Source organism: Neodiprion virginianus, chromosome 5, assembly GCF_021901495.1.
Source record: "Neodiprion virginianus isolate iyNeoVirg1 chromosome 5, iyNeoVirg1.1, whole genome shotgun sequence".
NCBI classification, from domain to species: Eukaryota; Metazoa; Arthropoda; class Insecta; order Hymenoptera; family Diprionidae; genus Neodiprion; species Neodiprion virginianus.
This window is the reverse complement of record NC_060881.1, coordinates 16,290,786-16,315,491: the sequence shown is the minus strand read 5'-3', so window position 1 is coordinate 16,315,491 and position 24,706 is coordinate 16,290,786. Positions and strand designations below refer to the sequence as shown.

General features: G+C 34.7%; 2 protein-coding genes across 8 annotated transcripts; both read left to right on the top strand.

Annotated features, from left to right (window-relative positions):
* The first annotated feature begins 679 nt into the window (after positions 1–679).
* LOC124304944 (probable DNA replication complex GINS protein PSF2) lies at positions 680–3,720 on the top strand. Of its 2 annotated transcripts, none has more exons than XM_046763755.1 (4): positions 680–1,053; positions 2,325–2,433; positions 2,612–2,773; positions 3,603–3,720. In XM_046763755.1, exons 1-4 carry the CDS (start codon positions 809–811, stop codon positions 3,645–3,647), a joined length of 561 nt encoding a protein of 186 aa, XP_046619711.1. In that variant the 5' UTR covers positions 680–808; the 3' UTR covers positions 3,648–3,720. The 2 variants fall into 2 exon arrangements, with proteins under 2 accessions (XP_046619711.1, XP_046619712.1); XM_046763756.1 differs by having other exon boundaries at positions 1,040–1,171.
* A 3,383-nt stretch (positions 3,721–7,103) lies between these two features.
* On the top strand, positions 7,104–22,820 carry LOC124306080 (uncharacterized). Of its 6 annotated transcripts, none has more exons than XR_006908519.1 (10): positions 7,105–7,330; positions 8,927–9,069; positions 9,218–9,283; positions 9,998–10,169; positions 11,723–11,955; positions 14,196–14,524; positions 15,746–15,790; positions 15,877–15,939; positions 17,106–17,220; positions 21,133–21,294. XR_006908519.1 is itself a non-coding variant. In XM_046766235.1 (10 exons), the coding sequence occupies exons 1-10, from the start codon at positions 7,241–7,243 to the stop codon at positions 21,253–21,255; spliced, it is 1,410 nt and encodes a 469-aa protein (XP_046622191.1). In that variant the 5' UTR covers positions 7,106–7,240; the 3' UTR covers positions 21,256–22,820. The 6 variants fall into 6 exon arrangements, 4 of the variants coding, with proteins under 4 accessions (XP_046622193.1, XP_046622192.1, XP_046622191.1 ...); XM_046766235.1 differs by having other exon boundaries at positions 7,106–7,330; positions 14,196–14,555; positions 21,133–22,820; XM_046766238.1 differs by lacking the exon at positions 7,105–7,330 and adding an exon at positions 7,424–7,518 and having other exon boundaries at positions 14,196–14,555; positions 21,133–22,820.
* Positions 22,821–24,706: the final 1,886 nt, after the last annotated feature.

The following is a 24,706-nucleotide window of genomic DNA, read 5'->3' as shown; positions in this document are numbered from 1 at the left end:
GTTTCTTCACTCCCTTTAATTCTGTCACAGAGGTTACACTTTTAAAAGCGGTCAATTTTTACTTTTTATCCGATTCCGGAAATCGACGTTTCGAGTAATAGTTTCGATTAATAGTTTCGATTTTGAATAATCAATGAATAATCGATATGTTCTGCACATTTTTATGCCAATATCTCTACGATCTCTACCAATATGAACATACGTCAATCAAACAGTGTGCTTGTTACTGGACTGGAATATTTCGAGGAGCTTTACTAAGTATAATAAGATATCTGTTCATAACGATAAACTCGGTTCTAGTACAGCAATAAAAAAATTACGTATTTTAAATGGTGTACGTAACATTGAATTGGCGAGATGACATTTTTCGAGTAGCGTATTCTTGAGGTATTCTACAGTTAACGCTCGATGCCTTGACCAAAGCTTAGAGCATGTAATCTAAGGACCAAAGCGTTGACGATTTATCGGGTAATATATGCTTGGCTTATTTGATTTTTGCTCAAATTCTAGTAATTTAATCGCTTCTCCAACCGACTGCACTGAGTGCGATTTCCCCATTTTTTAACCAATGAGAAGAGCGAAACCCTGGAGAAAACGCACTCAGTGCAGCCAATCAAGAATGGTATAATATTTTATCGATATCGTGGTAATCGAAAGTTTGATGAATCGCATTAGTCGATTAATTGCACCTCACGACGTCGGTTTTTCAGACTTGAAATGTCGAAAAATTTCGCAACGATTACTTAGCAGAAACAAGTTATAAAATCATACACATGTCGTTGATAGAAAAACAATTCTGTTATAAGACATGGATCCAAATGAAGTGGAGTTCTTGGGGGAGAAACAATTGGTGACAATTATACCAAGTTTCACTTTCAATCAGATTCATTTGATATCTGGATCAATTGGACCGTTTCGAGCCGGCTTACCTACTCAAGTTCCGATTTGGTTGGCAGTTAATTTAAAACAACAACAAAAGTGTCGCATTGTCGGTCAAGAATGGATGGACGCCAAGCTATTGATAGACGTGAAGGACGAAGAAAAAACATCCAAGTTACTATTAATATTTGCCCCACGCGATTCCAAATTCACGGAATCCCATAATCTGCTTACTGTCAACCTAACCTAACCCAACCTTTCTTGACATTTCTTAACAAATCATGAAGTTGAAGTTCGTAACTTGAACATAACTATACATTTTTATAAAAAATCATTATTTCTTAACAATGAAACCGCCTGATAATTAGTAAGCCGTAATTCAGCATTAACAAACTCCAATTACACAAATACTAATTCCAAATTATTTCTGAAGCTGCAAAGTAATGATTTACTTTTATTCCAACGTTTCGTTACGTTAATGTTACTAATTATAGCTCCATGACAAATTACGCATTATTCTAGATGGCAACACAGATTGATGCATTTTTTGAAACTTTTATTTTTTCAAATATCAATCATGTCGTTACATAAGTTACGTATGAATGTGGTTTGCTGTACCGTTCCTTGTTTTAATGACTTTTCTCTAGTGGGGTTGAGGTTGGAATAACGAAGTTGAAGGTAGCGACAAGCTATAGAAATAAAGTTCACAAATTATTAAAACATTCGTGCAAAGTGTAAGAGAATGATAAAAGATACACATTTACAGTCTTGATAGATAGAACTCTATGCATAACTGAATTCGAAGTGTAATGCAATAGTGCCATTTATGAAAAATAAATTATTATGCAACTTTAGGACTATTCATGTTATTGCTATTTACGTAAACATGCATCAAAAATATGAATATAAACAAGGTATGAAGTCTCATTGATCATGTAGGGTTCTTAGAGAACTGATTCGTAGGTGATGAACTTGACTAAGTTTTTCAATTATACACATTATTGTAAGCTACCATTATCAAAATTATGTGCTTTCAACACTACAACATAGCCAAGTTGAACTTCCATAAATAGTCGATATTTTCATTAATTACATAGTTAATTGCACATTTTTTGTATAGATTTATATTGACGAAGAGAGTTTTGTCAAATTGACCCTGAATTATAGTTTCCAGAACACTTCAATAATCTTTATCATAAAGTTCATTAGCTGTGCAATGAATTTTTAAATATAACAATTTTCAATTATTAATTAATATTTGACTCGCAATTCTAGTGTTACCTAAGAAGTGGTGTTTAATAACATAAGCATTGTATTTGTGGAGCATACAGAATGAATACGAAAGATGAAAACATGAAAACTGTGATAGCTCAGCCTCGATTATAACATGTTTTTTTCAATAATTAATCTACATATTAAGTAATTGACTAAACTTTGTATTTCAGATTTTTCACAAAAATGCCTAGTGATCACTACATGGACGAAACTCTCATGCTTTTGGGTGTAGCTCCAGAAGACATTCCACAGGCTGAAGAGATCAGAACAATTGTTAAGGTGATTAAATTTGTGCAAATCGCACATTTTATGCATTGCGAATAATCGTTCAAAAATTTTCTGACTCACAGCCCTTGAATTTAAGATCAGATAATCGAAATTCAACATGGTGGATACAAAAATTTTTTTATTAAAATTGTTATTTTTGTAGACTCAAGAGGGCTAAAATTTGTTCTAGGATCTGTGGGATATTCGTATGTCTAAATTACGTACTTCAGTCGATGCCTTCATGAAAAGTGACAGCGCATTTGCTAAACTAGACCATTTGACACCGATGGAAATAAATTGCATACGGCCTTCGCTACCTCATGCTCTTGACCAGCGAGATCGCATTCAAACGGTATGCATTTTGAGTAAGAATTTCTTCTCTGCATGCACGATGTAAGGAGACTGTAGTGTGTAGATGTTATGTTTACCCTTTCAATACCCGGTATGCATTTTGTTTACACCAAGCCATGTATGATTTTACAGATAATGTTCAGCTATATACTTCCCGTTTTCTATCCTTTCTGTTCTTGCAGAAAAATTACTAGGAATTTTTAGAATGTTTTTTTCCAAACCAGCCCATAATTTCGTAACAACTTGACATAGATGTAAAGTTGCAATCAATACTCAGTCAATTATTCAAGAAATGGGTGTAGAGACTTGTTTCCCAAAGTTTCAAACGTATCAAAAACCTGATTGCATGCGAAAATTTTGTAAAACGAACACAGTATTGCTGAAATGAGGGGATCAGAAGTTACAAAGTTTATTCAAACTTTCAACCTTCTGTATTTTGACCTGTGTAAATGATAACTAGTAATCCTGAACTACTTCATTGTAATGATTATTGTGAGTTTCAGTCGAGAGTGAAGTTTGTAATGTTAACGTTATTAAACATTATAAGAGAATATTTCCCGGGTTTTTAGTTCGAAAAGAAGTACATTTTGATTTGTGCCTTGCGGTTTACTGCAACTGTGGCACATTTCAAATTGCCAAATTGCAATTTAAAAAGACAGCCTCATTGCATTAAACCTGAACACTTCAATTTCCTTCTTATTCCTGTGTGACTGTTATTGAAATCCGACCTGGATTTCAAGATTGTGTAATTTTCATCTTCGTATTCATATACCTACATATCTTTGGAATCGAAAAACAGGTTAGAAATAACGAAATTCTTCATCTTTCAGTGTGGAAGCAGGCCAAGAGATTCCCAGGACACACAGCGTTCATAGAATACCTGTAATATAGTGTAGAAAATCGTTCATACTTGTAACAGCCAATAAGATAATTATTTTACGCTCCAAAGTTACTTGTTTTTGACAGTATATTATGCATCTAATATTGTTATATCTGGCGTTGACTGAAGACTATAAAGACAGTTACCCTTACGGGCTTTAGTGTGACAACCGAAATTCGCCGCGCGCTTACGCCCTCTGCGGTGTTCCAGCGGCGGAGTTGGGAACTTATTGCAAAGCATCAGACGGTTACCGATCACGACATGATGTTGGTTGCAATAACCTTTCGAGTAACACAGTCGTCGTAATGGTAAGCCCAAGTCAATATTTAGCTTGTGCGTACTTACCGACTTATAACGTTACCGAATCGTCAGCGATTCAAGAAATTAATAATGAGAATCAATTTCTTCCAAAATTCCTAGCAAAAACGTGATTTAATTAAAATATAGGTACCCGGGAAAAGTATGTATACATGGATGATAAATAATGATAGATCAGATGTCATAATGATGCAGAGACCAAAAAGTATATAGGTATGTGTATGCGGTCCACGTACGATATTAATATATATGATCCATATGTGATGCATACTATAAATTTTATAATTTTCCAAGAGACAAACTAGATTATCTACAATAATACGTTTATAATATGAAATTATAACAATTATCCATTTCGAAATGGGATTCTTTTCGACACGCGCTCGATCTATTCCATAACATTAATATTCGTAATTATTCCAACAACTTTTCTTTTGCTCTCTCGATCTTGACTTTTCGTAGGCATAGAATCGAAATACTGTTTCAGCTAGTCGCAATTGAAGTATCTACGTTGGATAGAGAAGCAATGTTGTTTTTCGAAAAGTGTTCGTATGGAAAAAAATTCAGAGTAACTGTAACACATCACGGATGCGCTAATTTTGATGGAGATGTAATGAGATGCTCCGTATATGAGACAGTATTGAACGCAGTGTTCTGATTTAGAGGCGTAGAAAGGTGATTGTCGGCGATTATTTTTTTTTTTTTGATAGGGAGAGAAAGAACGCAGGTTCTTATAGTTAGGGAGCTGGGTGCCAAAATGATATATGATTTGATCATGTTTCACATTGATAGGGATGAAAGTTCAGATCAATACGAATCGAATTGGTCCAGTCACCGAAGGTCATATGTCGCTGACTTTTTGAGTTACAGCGCTTCAAAACTGTTTAAAAAAAAGGGTGTGGTAAATTATTTAATCATGTCTGCCGTTCGGACTGCTGGTCAAAATCATCCCAAAAACGAAGAAAATCGAAGAGGCAGACATCCAGACCGCCGCATTATCGCGGGATGAGGTCGTAAAAATGTAAAAAAAAAAGCTCTACAAAATCATTTGATCATGGTTCTAGTTGTGCCCATTCGATTCATTAAGACTCCCGGAAGGCAAAAAACAAAAGGCAGACATTTTGGTGACTGACTTTGAGGTGTACAATGTTTTTAAGTGCGCGCAGAATCAAGGGAAAGCGGGTATTACGGCTGATTATTGTTATTATTAATAGTTTTATGATTATTAAATTTTTTGTTTTTTTATTCAATAAAGTTCAGGGTTAGTGAATTGAAGTCGTAATAAAAAAAAAACAGTTTATTAGTACAAAGTAAAAGAACGTAAAAAAAAGAAAAGTAAAAGAAGTTCTGATAATCAAGTTCGTTTAAAATAATATATACTTAAATGGTCTGCCTTTGGAAATGCAGCGGTCTGGATGTCTGCCTGTTCGATTTTCTTCGTTTTTGGGATGATTTTGACCATCAGTCCAAAGGGCAGACATGATCAAATAATTTACCACACCCTTTTTTTTACATTTTGGAAGCGATGCAACTCAAAAAGTCAGCCTTACCATGGTGGCAGACTATTTTTTTGGGGTTTCTCACATTGTCTTTAATCGAACAATTAAGGTCTGCCAAGTGTTCATTTCATATACACTTTTTTAATATTCATATTCATATTCATTTTTATCAATGGATGCTTTTGTACTAGGGGCTTACAATCAGTTTATCACAGTTATAAGACAGTATTATATCTAATTTTTAATCTTAGATCACCACATCTCCTCTAGCACCTTCGCGGGTTGCATAAGCCCTTAGAGAGCTTGTTCGCGATCTCGATCCTTATAGCTAGCTTAAAACTACTTAAACCCTAACATACAATCCTTATTTATTATATTGTGGTCTTTTCCTTATTGCAATGAAAACAGAGAATATCTTTATCAATTTATAAAATTTTAGAGACAGTCACATATATATACATATAATAATTGGATATAATGGTGTTAGTTAATTATGGTGTTAATATGATAGTGATATATAATAACGTATTATAAATGATAGGTCTTTGTAGTGCGAAGATCTCGTAACATGGTTTTTAAGCTTTGGTTGGTGAATTTCATAGTTATTTCTATCTAGGGATATTCCAAATAGTTAGACAGTTGTTTTAATGCCTTATGGTTACAAGATTCTCGTACTTCGAGTTTGGTTAGTTGATAAAAGTGACATGCAATAATAATAGTCGATAAAACATACGGACGTTCCGGTCGGATATTATATCTCCATGGGTGAGCCACTCACTTTTGTCATTTTCACTCGATTCGAGACCGTAATAAGCCCCCTGTGTGTAAAACTGTGATCGGGCCTCAGGGGCGGTCGCGGCGTCACCTAGCGGATGTCTTTAAAAATTCTACCTAAAAATCATGCTGGTTGTAATAAGTCTATGGCACGGTCTTACATACAGGTCTGGTAACTCCGGCACTTTTGAGTGGTAGGGGGTGTCACCGTTAGTGAGGCACACGGTCATGTTTCATATCTATCCGCTAGGGGCGCCATTGGCCCGGGGTATGATAGATACAGATATATACCGATAAGATAACCTGCTCATTGAAGTTTTTGACAGTTCATAACTCAGTGTAAAGTGTGTAAACGGTGTAAAAAAACGATTCATTCGCGTTGAGAAATGCCAAAAGCCTGCATCGTCCCGAACTGCTGGAAAACGTTCAAGAACGGCAGTGGAAAGTGTTCCGTGTTTCAAGTTCCACAGGATGAAGAATTGCGTCAAAAATGGGACACAAAAATCTACACAAGATCTCAAACTGTCTCAAAAGTTGTGAGCCCTCGCTTGATGTTTATGGATTTTATTGACTTAAATATTTGAGCATTCCGTTAAAATAAAACAATTATCACGCCCGCCATGGAATGCTAGTAAACATCTCAATCATTTTTTATTCGCATCTTTCTTCATTTTTGAGTGTTATTCAGGATTGTTGATTCCGAAAAATCAGCTGTTCGGATCTGATTTATGATTGGCTCACCCCGAGGGGGCAGCGCTGCAGACGGTGAAGACGAGAACCATGGTTTTGCCTCATTATCTGAGTCATTCCCTACCCTACTAGTTTCCGGACCTGTATGTAAGACCATGGTCTATGGTATGGGGCAAACTATGTGCTTGTTCACTTGTTCTTCTTTGGATCTTACTTACATCATGGTCCTATTTCAAATTTCTGCAAATTCCGTTTCCATGCGTTTGTAAAGTGTAAAGCGGGATTGACTATTGTTGGAATAATCAATATGCTGTTCCAATTCATGGGGCAATCCATTCAGTTTAGATTGGTGGAAGTAAGCGAAAAAGAAAAATCTGAATTAAGCCAACTTATAAAAGTGAGTGTATTTTATGTAATACAAAATTCAATGATGAATTCAAATATTTATTAACAATTGAGCATCATGTTGCAGTTTCCAAGTAACCTTTCCCCTTACTGCATCGTAGCTCGATATTTGACGTTTGCCAAAAAAAAAAAAAAACATACGACTCGCAGCAAAAATCTCAAATGCGCAACTCTCAGATTGTATAACCTTATCACAACAGCAATTATCTCACAAAAAGCACGCCTTGCGTATAAGGAATTACTTTTGAATTTTCTGAGGTTCACAAGTTTCTTCTGCAACTGTCATATAAACCTAACCTTCTCAAAGACATCCAACAAACAGTTTCCAGTTAACGATTACGTTCATCAATTATTGGTCGTTTGCAATTTTAGTCGGAAACTTGAATTAGTTCTAAGATATGCCAGAAGACTCTTTGGAACTCACCACATCAAAAAAATTATCAAAACTCTTGGGCACTGGTAGTAGCAAACCATATTCTTCCGTCAAGGAGTATTGCCTGAATCTTAACAAGCTATTTGTAGATGACAGACACCGATTTCTGGATCATCGTGAGATCTGTTGTGTATCATTTCATTGTTAAGAATAATCAGAGTTACAATCTATTTGGAATTCTAAATGTCAAATATGTGATAGATTTTATTGAGGGTACATTGCAAATCTCGTCTAGACCGTGATTCTTTAACTTGATCGTAAGTTAATTGACAGGTGCAATTTTTGCAAAAGAAATGAATGCCACTTGCACATTCAAAATTCACTAGATTAGATTCGTATATTGAACACCAGCTCTCGAATAAACCAAAGTGAATCTGTAAAATGAGATTTAGAAATATTCATTACATTAAATTTTTACTTCTGATATCCGGAAGATTTGACCTAGTTTCTATTATCTGAAATTGCAAATGTTTCATATTGGAATAGTTCCGTTTGTTGGAATAGTTAATGTTTCAAACTAATGTTATACTACGTTGTAATTACATGTAATTGGAATTCGAAAAAGACTTGTTGAGACTAGGTGATTGATGACATATTCTGTCGAATAATGGGAGTTGTGCATGGCTGTACGAACAACCCAAGTCAACTTACATTATTTTAGATATCACTTTCTACCATACAAGTTTAAAGTTGACGATATGTTTTGCTTGGCTTGAAAATGTAGTATTTCTACATTTCATATGTATAGATTGATGGATAAATTATGCTGGAAAACGTTAGAATTAGATCAAAGTCACCAGTGTTCAATCATTTAGAACATTCCAATCATAAAATATTTTCTTAATTTGGTGATATGTTAGCTTATGTTACACGAAGTGCCGTAACTAATGTTGCTGGAGATATTTCAACGAGTCTCTTTTCTTTCCCTATCTTTTGATTCGGTTCATTCAGCCAATTTATTCTCAACAATGCATTGTTGGATCTGTTTGCAGAGTCCTTGTACTTTTATTATGACCCTCAAAGATCTTTCAAAAACGGATTTTTTTGTTCCAGTTTTTATGAGTTATAACAAAATTCAAAAAACAGTGAATACAGTTCTAGATCATTTACCGTGCACTTTTCTTAAATCATACTTCAAACATAACAATGTTTCAGGCCAACGGAGGAGTCGTATCGGAAAACACTTTGATAAAATTTACTAGCAGAAATGCTCACATAGAAGACGGAGATCTATATCTTGTGGATTTCATATACGATTGCGTAAAGCAGAACAAGATCTTAGACATAACAAAATATAAGTAAGTTCACTGATACTCAATAATTTGTTTTTTCCAAATTCGAGTTGCGTATTTGTCCTTCCTAAGTATAGACAATCCATACAAACTGTATTTTTGATACAGTTTCCACATACAACTTGAAAATTTTTTGTTATGTTGCACAATCTAGGTATGGAACTAAGGGGATTGGATGTCCGATGAGCCAGTTCTTGACAGGAAGCGCATCCTGCATGGCGTAAGTTGTTATAGATCATTGTTTTAACATAGTTAGTCAACGATTTTTTGGCACAATGGTAAAGTACAGTGCCAATTGTAGTTGTTACACTGTAAAACATTGCTTTTGGTTACTGCACAGCAAATGATTAAATTTTTTAATAATTAATTTACATAACGTAAATTCCAAAGAAATAGTTGGATAGATTTTGACTAAATTTTTGTGATGAATCAAGTATTTGGTAGAGATGTGTTGGAAACTTTTGAAACTTATATAAAGTCTGGTTACATATATCTTGAATTTTAAACTAATGACCAAACACAATTAAATGAAATTTTTGGAAACACCATGTTATTCGATATATTTTGTCTTCTGGTTACAAAATAACCTGGTTTACCTGATAGCCCGACTAATCAGACATCTCGAAATTTAAGGATTGACCACTCATTTTCAGTATACGAAAATTCGCTGTTACTTATCCTTCATTATCCTGTGTTACAATATATTGCATGTTGTTGTTGTAGTCACGTTACCAATTTCTTTCCACACCCATAGACTCACTAAACAACAATGTGAATAAAAATACATTCATATCCTTTTCTTCCTCGGTAGCATTCAACACTTCAAAAGCTAAGCCTTTTTGTCCATCTGACTAGTTAATTAACTAGTAAATTTTATTTTTGCTCGTATCCCTAGAAAGAGTTTTTAAGTGGTAAATATCTTTGTTATCTTTAGGTTCACCAACATGGATGCTACTTTTTGTCCTTTACATCAATCCACATTATTGGATAACAGCGTCAGAATACTAAGACTTGTTGACGATCAAGTCAGAATACAAAATGAGCATGATTATGGTGATAATATTATGAGAGAGATACGTCCCTCTTACATCCAATATGAAGAAATAGTAAGTTTGAATTCTCATTTTTACTGGTATCTTGAAGGTTAAGGAATATGTTGATTATTACGTGATACAAAGATTAATCCACGAAGTAGTACTATTATAATAATTAATCCAAGTTGATCGTTTCATTATTTTGACTCAGTATCCACGGGACTTTGCTTCTTTCGAGTTTTTTATGTTTCAATCATAAGGCAACTACAATACGATTTAGTCTGTACCACATAATTATGTCTCTATCAATTTCTATTCAACTCTTTTTTACGACATTTAAATTCACCGGGAATGAAATTCAATACGCCTTGAACAATTTAATGTCCATGCGTTTGCTTCTATTCCTGCAAGTTTTGAATTCGTGAGAATCCATGCCCAGAATTAGTTCGTCATTGTTTTCTACTGAATTCTTTTTGCGCCTAGTGATTGAAATCGTTATAAATTTCGAGAAAATCCTGGTTAAATATTCAGAATGTTTTCTTGAATCAGAATATAATTTCCTTAAACGTTTTATAATCAGACTCTCGTTACAATCACTCACTTCTAAATACTATAAAGACACCTATCAATTCATTGCAATTGATAGCCATTTGCTAGTTTAGAAACATGTTCCATTAGTCATGTAAGCTATTGTTTGCTATCGTAATTTTGGAATAAAAAAAAACGAATTCGACTTGACTAAAATTTCTTATTGTTTTTAACCGTTTTCAGTCTACACTCGTTTACTGGTTTACTAGTTAATATTTATATTTCTCAACTTAAAAAACATAACACTGCTATGTATTTACTCCAAAATTATCGATAACGCGGTTTTTTTTACTTGAAATTAGTGGGGACACACTTACCAACGACTCGTATTACAAACTTACGCCGGGTGTAAAAATATGTACTTCGTCTCCTTGGTATGCAATATGCAATTTATTGTTTTTGAATTAAAAAATTAATTTTGTCATTGCATTAACAATCTTCCGTTTTTATCCTCATCTTTTCATCCTCATCTTCAAACAAATGAAGATTGGTGACATTGAACATCGTGTTGGTGTTCTCAGTTCTGAAATAGTCTTACTATGGCTATAAATATGTCTGCTATAGGAAAGTTGCTATTACTTGGCGATTATAATGTTCGTTGATATAATTGGCTTAGGTTGGAAGATAAGTCAACTGCAATCATAATAATGTCAATATGTGCATTATCATATTTTTGTCATCTTGCTTTTATTAGCGCAAATTATTCTTGCATATTTTATTTTGGGTTTGTCGCGTTTGAATTTCGAATAAATAAACAAACTTTCATCGGGATAATGATACTCACTACTTTGTACAGCAGTGTGAGACTGTATCACAGACTAGTAAATGTTTTCCCATGCAGAATAAAGCACTGTGGAAGTTTGATGAAGCAAATCTCTCCACATAGCACTCAAAATAACTTTTTACCTTTGGCTAGGTGTTGGGAGTCGATCTCGATAAGCAGTTTGTAGTACCTGCTTCATCAAACGTTTACGGTAGTTACTTATGCAACGATAAAATTTTCATTTCCAAACTAAACTTTATGTCTTACGCCAAAGGTGCTGCCGACGACAGATACCGAAGGCTCCATACCAGACTCAATGTATTATCCTGACGAATCTCATTCACAAAACAGTTGTCTGCGGGCAGATAGTAATGTTGAAAATCAAGAAACGTTAGGGGGCGAACTGGTTACTGATGTTCCATCACCGGCGAGATTCGAAGAGAAAAGTTACGACGACGCTTCAAATGAGGTGAATCCTGAAAATGGAAGAGATATCGAAAATATTCAGTAAGTTTCATTCCAAGATAGAATGCAAAGACTGAATACATAGTCGACCCACGAGGTTGGAGTTTGTAATATTAGCGTGCCATTGCATGGAAAAAAAATCGCGATTTTGCAATTTCAGAATTTCTTTATATGGGTTGGGCTTATAAAATAGTACGTCTTCGCCAGAATCGCGCCGTGAGTAAAACTTTTATTGCAATTTCGGGAGGGGTATTCGGAAAATAATTTTTCAACGATTTTCGGGTTTTGATATTTTATTATTCTACATTGTTTTAGCTTTATTTTAAGCCATTGCAGACCTCGAAATTGGCAAAGTTAAAAAAGTCATAGCTAAATATGTGTGGCACTCAGTTGCTCGAATCTGCAGCGTGGTATGTTATTACTTGTTTCGTAGGAGATTGCGAAGGGTTGCTGGTTCCGTGTTTCGTCACCGTGCTCCAGTTTAATGGAAACCTTTTGCATATCAGTTAGTCTGTTATTCAGTAACTTGCAGTGATCTATATTTAACTAGACAGCTGATGGCTTGAATTGCCGTGTGATTTTTGGAGCGCCTCAAAACAACCTCGTTATCATCCAGGGAACTGACGTAGTATGGTATGTGCATGCCTGAACTGCGGGTGGAGTATAAACACTTACATATATGTGGGATCGTCCCAATAAGTATCGTGTGCGTAGCTGTAGGGATAATCACGAATAGCGCGTGCGCGTAACTATAATAGAAGCGGGGCGAATAAGATCATGCGAGAGAATCGAGAGAGTCGAGAAGTTGTCAAGCGAGAAGCAACTAGTGTAAAGCCGATCCATTACTATCATAATTAAAACTTATATTTCATTATTAAAAGGTTGAATTTTTCTTTTTCCAAAATCCCACATATATGTGTATATATATGTATATTAAGTGGGTCCTTAACAGGGTTGTTTCTGAATTTTTATGCTTCAGGGGCTTAAACAGTTTCGAATTGATGAGATAAAAATCCCTGAAAATTTGAGCTCTCTATATCAACTCTAAGATAGTTCGCTTTTGTTATCGAAGTATCTTACGGAAATAATATGGGAAAAACTTTTTTTGCTTTTTGTAATGTTATATGTCGTTGACCAATACACGGTCTGTCTGGAAAGTAGTCGGACTGAATTTTTCCTGCCCAGACAGAGCGAAAGAGGGGGACCTGTTCGCATGGGTCAGGTTGCGGGGAGTCTTAGCTAACCAGCGCAATGGTCCCCAATCGCCTTCCAGCCTTTCCGGAGTATAGGTCGATTTTAACGTGGTACACTCCGAAGAAAATTCAGTCCGACTACTTTCCAGACAGACCCTGTATACCGACAGTAATGAAAAATACATATTTTAATAGTGGTTCACTTTAAAATCGACCTACACTCCGGAAAGGCTCGAAGGCGATTGGGGACCATTGCGCTGGTTACCTAAGACTCCCCACAACCTGACCCATGCGAACAGGTCCCCCTCTTTCGCTCTGTCTGGGCGGAGAAAATTCAGTCCGACTACTTTCCAGACAGACCCTGTATACCGACAATAATGAAAAATACATATTTTAATATAGAATACTCTATAAAGAAGCTCTGTTGCATAAAATTTGTAAATTCAAGCGTTTTGTATGTTAATTAACGTTCAAAGTTTGATTGATATGAAATTATCATTGTGTCAAGTATAGCTACGAAATAAACAACTGTATCGTAAAATATATTACGTAACTCTTGTGGATCATAAAATTGAAAATGTTTTAATGCTTATGAAACCCAATCCGGGTCCATTTACAAGTTTTTGAACACTAAAGTAGAAATATCCTCTTAAAGTTTTAGCGAAAAAAAGTAAATCGATTTTGAAAAATCTTGAAAACTAATGTTTTTTGAGTTTTTAAAAATTTCAAGTGGCCTCAATAACTTTTTTTATATAACCAATATTTTTAGAGTTATACTTAATTGAATTTCGGACATTTTCGGTTTCCGTATGTATTATATCAAATGATAACCAATTATTCAAACCGATCGGGGTTTGTTTCATGTATAAAAAAAATTTATAATAATATCTACATACTACTGAATGAAACGAACGCCATCCGAATTGAATTGTTAATTGTTATATAAAATCCCAAAATTCACCTACTTTCTTAACCATTTAATTGCATACACCTAGAATTTCCTTCATCATTCACCAAGCACAAGAAATGTACTACAAGTAGTGTCACACACGACTCAATGATTGATGCCAGTTTCGAAATTTCCAACAGTTCCCAGGATGATTCCGACCCGATCAGGATACTTGGCCGAACAAAAATAGAAGATATTCTCAGAAGGGATAATTTTCGATTGACTTCTTCCGACAGTGACGAAACAATTGAGAATGCCTCATCATGGATTGAATGCAGGCGAAAAAAATCGTACAAGCCGAGTAGTAATGATGATACGGCATGGTCATCGTCACAAGACGAAAAAGCAACTAATGTCAAAAGTCGGAAAAAAGATATCAGACAACAGCCAAGCTGCTCCAACTGGATAGGAACTAAAAAATTTGCATCCAAGAATAAACCTTCAATACAAGAAAGACTGACAAGAAAAAGTGAGAATGAAATAATTATCGCAACTGACAGGTATGTTGAATTGTTCATGACTCTGAACAGAGAATTGAAGAACAGAATCCGTTTCTGGCGTGGGGAACACTGCAGAAACATGCATCCGCAGGGTGGAGAGGGGCAAAAGCAAAATGTAGTTGAACATATTCGTCGTCTTTCGATCAGCTTTTTAAAATAAAAATTTTGAGAAAGCTCAAGATAGCTGCAATTTACCGTTTACAGCAAACACGTTAATTAATTTTATCACATTATTGAATTGAACCTCTGTCTTTAAATGTAGATATTTATCACTTTCTGCCGATGGAAAACAAATTTGACTTGGCGTGGATTTCTGTAAAAAAAAATTCAATCCTTCCGAATACGAATTGTACTTTAAAGTAGATTTTCAAGAAATTTTATTTATTTGTTTATCTACAGGGAATTCTTTTACAGTATAAACAGTAATACATGTAACGTAATACAACAATCTCTATTTCACAATTTTCATTTCTTTTTCATACATATCTATGAAGAAGCAAACTCCAAATGCGCCAATATTAAAACAAGTGAACAATCGCGATATCAGCCAAAAATTTGTGCTTACAATTAATTTTAAAGAAAGATTCTTTGCAAAACTACGAATGACAGGGTTCGTAAATCGTGGTTATTTTAAGATGATTTTAACGCAGGAGCCAGTTTTTTTGGAGATGCTTTAGGTTGTCAAATCGAATTTAACCGATTAAAATAAATATAAATTCAAGTTTCGCAAAACTACTAAATAGGCTACTAGCATCTACCCTCATCGAGAATTCCGCAGCTCATCAAATTAATTTGAACTAATCTAATAATTATGACTAATTCGTATATTTTTACGTAATTATGACTATGAAACACATGACAATCATTTTCATCCATTATATCATACAAATTGAATCAGTGGCAAAAAAAATTTCCATTACAATGTGACTATAGACAGTTATCTTCTTTATATTGTATTGAAATAGTTCTTTTTTCGAAATTTATAAATTTATGCTGAAATTCATACTACTGACACCATTCGTAGAAAAATCTATAAGGAACAACAATTTTTTATCTTTCATGTTTTGTGAATGTGAATACTTTTTGAATACTGTAGAAGTTATTTTACCAGGGGAATTACAGTTCAACAGCAAAAGAAAAGAACAAACCAGACAATATTTGCTAAAGAATTTATGTTTCTTTGCTTGCAGTGATTCTGATGTGTCAGAGGTGGGTCCCAATCGTCTTCCAAATCCGTAAGCAATACTCGTCTGACATAATAATGCATCATTTATTCGCCTGTGATTGTTGTTGATGCTGTATTTTTAAAATTTCATTTTAGTACCAATAAAGTCCGTCAAAGTAATAGAATATTACAATCGACAGCAAGACGACGTCGTCCTATGTAAGTTGATACTTGACATTTTGTAATTGTGTGGGTTTGCTCGAAATTAAAATTTGGCCCTTGTTCGCCTCTCTTTATTTCACGTTAGTAGAGACCAGAATGATCATATCCTGCTTTGAAAGCTGAGAATTTGGAGTACATCCCTGAAGTATTATGTTTTTGAATTGGGTGGCTGGGCATCATTTCGTATAGATTCATTCTTGTAAACTCCTGATTGACCTATTTACTAATAATTACACCATTTTCATTTCTACGTAAAACACAGATGATATGAAACGGAAATGAAGAATAACACTGGTGAATATGATCTTGTGCCTGAATAATGCATAATTTCACCTCATTCCTTCCACCTTAAATGTGAAGAAAATTATCATTATTTCGCATTTTCATTCTGTACCCAGAACTACGTTTTTTAGTTTTCCTAAGAAATGAAAATAGGTGCGGACTGTTTGGTAGCTACAACCACAAATTTTTTACAGCATATCACTTATCCACTTCTGAATCAACATAATTGATAGGCCAAGGAAAAATTCAAAATTCTAAGGGTAGTACTTTTTAGGTATGAGTCCGGAAACTTGATCTAAGGGTAATTCGATGACATTGAATTGAATGGTAATAATAATTTTGCAATGAACTGTTGAGATCATTATAAAAAAACGGTTAAACGGTTTAATTCGAAATCTAATAACTTTATCAAAAAATGTGGACAAAAAAATACGTAAAAAAGTATCTAATGTTTATCTTCGTATCTTCGAAAATTAGGGAGAAAAAGGTGAACGAAAATTTATTCTTAAACGTAATTTCTTTTCAATCGAATCAACACTGGTAAGGTAGGGATGCAAGATATGTCTGTCCTAAATATACGAATTTAATATTTTTTTAATTATTTGATTTTTTTTCACTTGAATAACTTTTGTTTTACTTATTTTTCAAATTAAACGGTTGATTGCAAAATTACTATCACCATTCCATTCAGCGGCATCTAATTACCCTTAGATCAAGTTTCCAGATTCATTCCAAAAAGCACTACCTTTGATGCTTATTTACTGGTCTACGATCGAAGTATGTTGCATATAAAGATACATCATGATGTTTATGCGATACAAATCCTTCAATTTGACAAAGTTTATTTTGTAACATGCTTTTTCTTTTTATGTTGTGGACAGACACAGAAATTTTGATAACTGGGAACAGCAAGAGATGGTAAATTACTTAATCAAAAACAGCTGTATCAGTGAAGCACGTGGAAATAGAGTATGGAAGCAGATGATCGATGAAGGGGTAAGCATGGAATATATTGTTCGTTAAAAGTAACAATCTATATGGTCAAAAGAAAAGCTTGTTGATTAATTTCAATACGAACAAGTTGATTTTAAAGTTTCATGAATTTTGGGAGTTTGTTTGCAAATTAATTCAAAGCTCATTGTGTTGCATTCGCAAAAACTCCTCCACCATAAGAATACACACAGTATTTTTATAGTCTCATAACTTTAACACAAATTCCTTAAATTTTTGGAAATTTTTGCAGCGGTTTTATAACACCTGTTATACTTGCTGTGATTCCTTGAAAAACTTAATCACTATTTATTAGATTCAGACGCTGTGAACTGGCAATATGTGTTAACTTCTTGCGCTTCTGTGGATGTCGCTGTTGAAACTCTTTCTAAAACTCTTTTTCGAAATTATAATTTGCGAGACCATGATCTGTAAAACTTACTCCTCAAACTTCCCAAATTGGTTCAGTCCTAGTCTAAAGCAGTTGGTTACTCAAAAAAAGCACTGCATAAACGATTCAAAGAACAAAGAGCTGAGTCTGATTATTTATTTTTTAAAACATCAAGGAGTAACTGCAAAGACCTGATGAGTCACGTCTACCCGGTGTTCATCGATAAAACTGAATCCTTAATTAAAGCTGATATTGAGGCTCTATAGTCTTATTTAAATACTTGTAAAAGTATTAGTGAAACGCCTAGCTGAATGTACCTTGGTGATTAGGAGTCTGCAAGCTTGGGGGCGGCATTGCCGATTTATTTAGCGACCACTTTGCAAGTGTATATGATGCTGAAACTCTGGCTACAGTGTCCTCTTCCGCTGCTAGATGTCTGTTCCTCTAGCCTGGTGTCAAGCGGTGTGGATGTAAAGCGTTGCCTGAATTTGTTAAAGGATAATGGTAGTTCAGGACCAGATGGTCTGCATCATCTGTTCCTAAGACTTGCTTTGACTGTCTTGTGTTACCTCTTATGCTAATTTTTAATAGGTTCATGAGGGACGGATAATTTTCAAAAGTTTCGAGAAAGAGTTTCGTGACTGTTATTTAAGACCGAGGCTTAGAGTTGTGTTAAAAATCGCAGGACGATCTCTAAATTGAACTCTATAGCCAAAGTTTTCGATATGATGGTTAAGCGTAAACTCGTTTATTATTCCAGAGCAGCATGGTTTTATGCCTTCTAAATTTACTGTCATTAACCTCGCGGTATACACAGATATCATTAAGGTAGTACCGTGATAAATCACTTTTCTTACAATATCTTTCAATTTTTGAATACACATAATTTGAAGTGTCCTTTATACGTAGGAATTTTTTTTAATAGTCCTTGCGGTACTAAATTTTGCAATATTAGCGATCAAAAGTCGTACAATTTACATGTATTCCCTATCCCGACCGTAGTTAGAGTGAGCATTTTATTTAATAACAGCCATATTTTTCTTAGAATTTTTTTTAAAAACTGAGAATTATTAATTGAGGATATAACAAGTAATTTTTTTCAAAAAAAACATAAACAAGCAGTATTCATTTTTTTGTAAATAATTCTTAAAGTTTGTTGCTTTTAATGATTTTCAAACTTTCTCTCATAACCTGACCTGTGAGAAATAGTGACTTGGCAACGTTGCCCTACGCGGAAAGTTTAAAATGCCATAAAGGCCCAACCACGGTCTTACATACAGGTCTTGCGACTCTGAGTTTCGACGTGGGCCTCTTAACGTGTCAAGCCGCTAGCGTCGCTGCGATCGAGGGATGCCCGGTGCGACAAGGATGACGATAGTCGCGCTCGCGCGTCACATGGGCGTGGAATCCTAACCCATAAATTTTATTTACATATTATCAAACATTGTAGGTTATGTTGATGCATCCCTCGATCGCAGCTCCATCTGGATTTTTCTTCAACAGAGGAGCCACTCTCTACCATTGGAATTCTATTGAGTCGCAAGACCTGTATGTAAAACCGTGGGCCCAACGAATTGAAATAAATGTCAGAACTTTGCGGGTATAGGTTACGGTACGGTTCAGTCTCCAATTATAACTAACCTCAAATTGATTTCATAACAATACATTTCTCTACAACACATGCTTGAGGGGCAAGAGATACTGAGTTAGAATGCAACGTTGCCAAGTCAGACAAAAGACACAATGGGAAAATTTTTATACTTCTGCGCATGTGAGAGGAGGCGCAAAGGTGTACTGTATCTCAACTACTTTTTACTTTAGTTATAATGTTTTATACAGGGGATATTTCTCTGGAAGTTGAGGACTGCTGCTATCACGGTACTACCTTAAGAGGGGATTTAATCACAAGTTTCAGATTGACTCGATATACACAGATATAGTCAAGGCATTCCATAAAGTTAACCACTCACTGTTGCCGGGTAACAAATATTTCAGGACGATTATACACTTAAGAACGCACCTCTGCTGTGTGCTACCAAGAACAGAGACTTAGGGGTCATTTTGATAAAAGAGTTGACTTCACGATTCATGTAAGCTTTGTTTACGGTCCAACACTCAAGAAAATATATTTTGTCACGAGGATAGCTTAAGACTTTAAAAGGCTGAACGCTTTCAGGACGCTTTACCCTGCACTAGTGAGATCCACTCTTACTTATGTTACGATCATTTGAAGCCTGTATCATACAAACTGCGACAAGTTGCTCAAGGCTGTGCGGTACAAGTTCTTGTGCTCTTTGGCTTTTATATTTGTGAGACCCATCTGTCTACGACCATGCTCACTCGAGTTTGGCAAGGGATGTTAGTTTTCGCACCCTTAAATTCTTCAACACCTATTTAGACATGATTTTTCTATTGAAAATCTTTAATAACTACGTTGACTATCCTACCATCTTGAATAATTTCACGCTATACACGCTGGGTAGGCTTCTGAGGGCAAGTTTCCAATTGTTTGTGGTACCCGTGGATGCGGATAAAAGACAGCACCGTGTCATTACGGACAGGCTAGGGAACCTGTTCAATGATCACTTTAAATGGCTCGATTTATTTGAATTTTCGATCTCCAGGTTTGAAATACTCTGCAGGTGCAGGGTCTTGCCTTTCGAGTAGGGTTTGGCTTACTGTTATTCTAATTTATGATATTCGTTCTGTTACACTTGCTTTTTCCTTTATCTTTAATTTTTTCTATATATATAAGTGGCCTACGTTACTTGTTTCTCTTTTTTGTATTGTCTTTGTAAGTGCGAGAAATATCATGAAAAGTAAATGAATAAATAAATAAAGCAATCATTTTTTCTATAAATGATACTTTTTTGCTAGTCCATTAGTTAAACTGATTTTCCTAACTGAAAAATCTTCTGGTATGCTTAGATTGAAGTTTTCTTTGGAACGGAGGGAATTATATGAGAAAATATATTTCGCAGGTATTGCACCTCCTTAACTGGTAAATAATGCATTTTACGTCGAAAATGCAAGTTATATAATGTTTTAAGAATTTTTATTCTCACTAAAACAGTTCATGTAAACTTTTTTCACAAAAGCTGCTATAATAATCAAGTGAATAGCGCCGAACTAAAATTAAATCAATCAATTTATTGAACCAACTTTATATTTTAGAATTATTTCCTTAACGCTATTCCTGATGAAAAATTGACAAATAATACAATTTGTCACTGAAATTAAATACTCAAGAATATTGAAATGCCAACTAGTGGCCATTGCTACATATTCTATATTTTTCGATAAGCTGTACAAGATATTTCTTTGACATTGTGAGCGTCCTAAATTTGTGATATGTCAAACCTTATAGATATCTAGAATATACAACACGTTGACCATTTTTGGCTTCATTTGTGTTGAATGAAAGGTCAGTGAATGGAAATTGAAACAATGAGAAATTGTTGTTGCTTGCTTCAATATCTGTGCTGCACAACCATTACAGTGAATGATAAAGTGCATTTTGGTTTCAGCTGCTGAAGCACAGAACTGTTCACTCCCTCAACAATCACTTTCGGAGATACATCCTGCCAAATATTCATCTATATAGAATGAGTAAAGATAGTCGAGAAGAGTTCGACCTTCTTAAACAATAGGTTTCATCGTATCAAATAAAAAGAGCTATTATTTTTCTATGTTTGAAATATATTTCTGCGAATATTTGTTCATCCTTTCTAAGAAATTCCTCAATAACAGAGGCTGCGTTCCTCTTGTCTGCATTTGAATCGCCATCTCAGGCAAGGCACAATTTAAATTTTCACCATAGATTTCTTACGTTTTGATTTGATTCTGGAGCCAAACATGAATTATTATGGCGCTAGATTACACCTGCCATATATTTCATTGTGAAAATTGCATTTCATTTAGTTAGTTGCATAAAAAATATTTATTCAGTGAATGTCATTGATTGACAATTTGCAAACTTAATTTTTTGCAATTTTGCTCGGTTTCGGCTGGTTCCAGTCGACCATCATCGGGCCGTTTATTTACAAAACCAAGAAAATTGACTATCCTAATCGTTTTGGATGTGAATTACATCGCGATCCAGGAGGTAGTGTGCAATAATTCGAAAAACAAAAAATTCGAAATTTTTATTTTCAACTATTTTATACAGACATACTGTAACGAAGGTGTGTTGTTTACACCCCATTATACATCCTGGCACGATAATGTTCAGTTACTCGGCCCATTAATATTATTGTAATAACAGTCAGTCTCCAGACTTAAATAGAAGTGCTTTGTGCCCAAATATATACGGTTTTCGCATATCATTCTTTTCTGTGAGACTTCTTTGACTCACCGTTCGCTTAAAAGGCACGGAGAATCCATTCATTCTTTTAGACGCAATTCGTAGATTGCCCTTTATGTGTTTAGAAAAAGCATGAGATTATCAGCACGAGATTATCAGAACGAGTGGGAATGGGTGAGATTTGATGTGCAGCTACCTTCATGCGGTGAAACTTGGATATTTTCCGACATCCGCGGAAATAAACTAAAGGATGCATAAGCGCATACGCAAAGACTTGCGCAATTTCAGTATTTTTTATTCTCATTTTTAAAAAGAAAATTTCGTTCTGATAAACTTAGGATTTTTTTTAAACACATGTCTGTATTAAATAGTTGAAAATGAAGTATCATTATTCATCAAAAAATATTGAAGCGACTAAACCGATTGTGGTATCATTCGATTGGAATTATGCGAAAAATGAGTTTAGAACTTCCAAAACCTCCTAAAAAAAAAAAAAAAAAAAAAAAAAATAATACGTACGGTGTTTCTGGTTATGAGATAACACAATTTTGCGCCCTATTAAAATTTGAAATTCGAAAAAAGTTTATTTCCGATCCACCGTTCTGTACCTAACTTGGCTTAATTACGTTTTCATGGTGAGAAAAATGTGCCATTTAGCGGTTATTCAAGAATATTATTTCACACTTTCTCGTGTTGATGTTTTTCCGCAAAATTTTTACGAATAGCACATTATGTAACTTGTGCGTAAAATGTACACACGTTTTTCATCATACGATATTTTTTACAATGTCGTGTGGAAAATCCAAATCGCAGGTCAATAATGAAAATATCAAATTCAAAACATTATACTGTCAGTATATGGGTGTAGGTTCGTGGGAGTGGATTCAGGGGCGAATTTTACGCGCAGTATTGCAAAAAAAAAAAAACTTATTTCGTTTCCAAGTTCTAGATTTTCTCGATGACAGTAAGAACTCGTCATTTTCTACGATATTTTCTACGTAAGACTGTAGCTGTTTCTATTCAATTTTAGATATTCGTATGAATCTTCACAATTCTCCAAGAGTCCAAAGTTTATTTTCATTTTTATGGCCTCAGGATTTTTTTAAATTCTATCGTAGAAAACTGTCGACTGTCACTTTATATACGTACTTTCATTTCAGTTTTTGGAGTAGGTAGTTGATTTTTTATACAGTTGTAGATAGATGTCATGTACTTCATCTACATTACAATTTAATGCAATTTCTACATTGTACGTGTAATTCCTCGTTACATTTCATCGTTTTCTACGAATAATCTAAAAATACATGACGTTTTCATACGAAAGACAATAAAATTCCATTATTTTTTCTGTTTCCGTGTTTTCGTCGAATATTGTAGAAATAAAGGGTCTAGCCGGATAAGAATGGTCAACCTATCCCCATCGAAGTTTGCGGCGCCGATTTTTTCTAAAGTTCCTGACCTAAAAAAAAAAATACCTTGTGCAAAATTACAGCATTCTACATCGATTCCAAGGAGTCTGTCTGTTGAAAAAACGTGTTTTTTCAATTTCTGTAATTTTTAAAACCAAGAGACAGCTGAAAAATTTGAAAAAATTCTGAAAATCAGAAACATGTCAACATTCATGGAAAAAAATTTTGCGCATTTTTTTATGCTAAACTCTATTATTAATCAACGAATCTGCCTTTGAAAAAAATATTTTGTAGTGTATAGATTTTGCTACTATTATGACGAAAATTGACATGATTCTCTTCATTTCCTGCAAATTTTTTCAGATTTTTCGGCCGTTTCTTGGATTCACCAACTACAGAAATCGAAAAAACACGTTTATTCAGCATAAAGACCCCTCAGAATCGACGTAGAATGCTGTAATTTTGAAGGTCTTTTTTGAGGTCATAAACTTTACAAAAAATCGGCACTACAAACTTCGGTGGGGGCAAATTCACCATTCTTATCCGGTTCGACCCCTTCACTAGAGTAAATATTCTTATTCCAATTATCATAAGTGTCCCAAATTAGCTCATTGCCAAGTAGCCCCCAATTATATGGGGTACATTGACCCCGAGAAGTTGGGGATTTACGAAAAAATAAACTGTCTCTATCTTATTGGAGATTGAGAAAATGGAATAACCGATGTTAGTGAAGAAACTCTTAGTCTTCGAAATAGATTTGTGGCTAAAATATCCAGAGAAGCAGAAAAATATTGGAAACCAGGGTAAAGTGAGGTAGGTAAAACAATTCTGAAAGAAATGTTTTCTTTCTATATTTTGTGTGTAGGGGAATTTGTATCTCAACAGTCAATTTCGGTAGAACATTGTCGTTCCGGGGGTAATTCTATTGCTCTGCACGTACCGACCCGTTTTATGGGATCCCAATGTAAAATTGAGTTGGTATTGCAAAATACTACGATCTCACTTTCAGCTCCCCTTCCAGACGAACCAAACTCTATAAGGTTAGCAGTATTTTTTGCCGGAAACTTTTACGCAATCATTTTTATGCGGCAAATATATAGCAATAGTTGTTTGTTATTTCGATGTACAACAAGACTTGCATTTAGCAGATATTTCCTTAGAATGCTGACAGCTTTTGTTTAGAATGATTGGCTTGAATTTTGATAGCAATTGAGGATACACCTTGTTTCAATATTGCTGACAATGCTTTGCAACCATTGCCGTATTTGTCCTCCAAAGGGTATAGCCGGGTTAATATGGGAAATCTGCCCCCGCGGCTTTTATGACTCGCACTTAGAGGATCGATTTGGTGTCGAACAAAAATAATTCACCTAAATTGTTAGCTCTTTA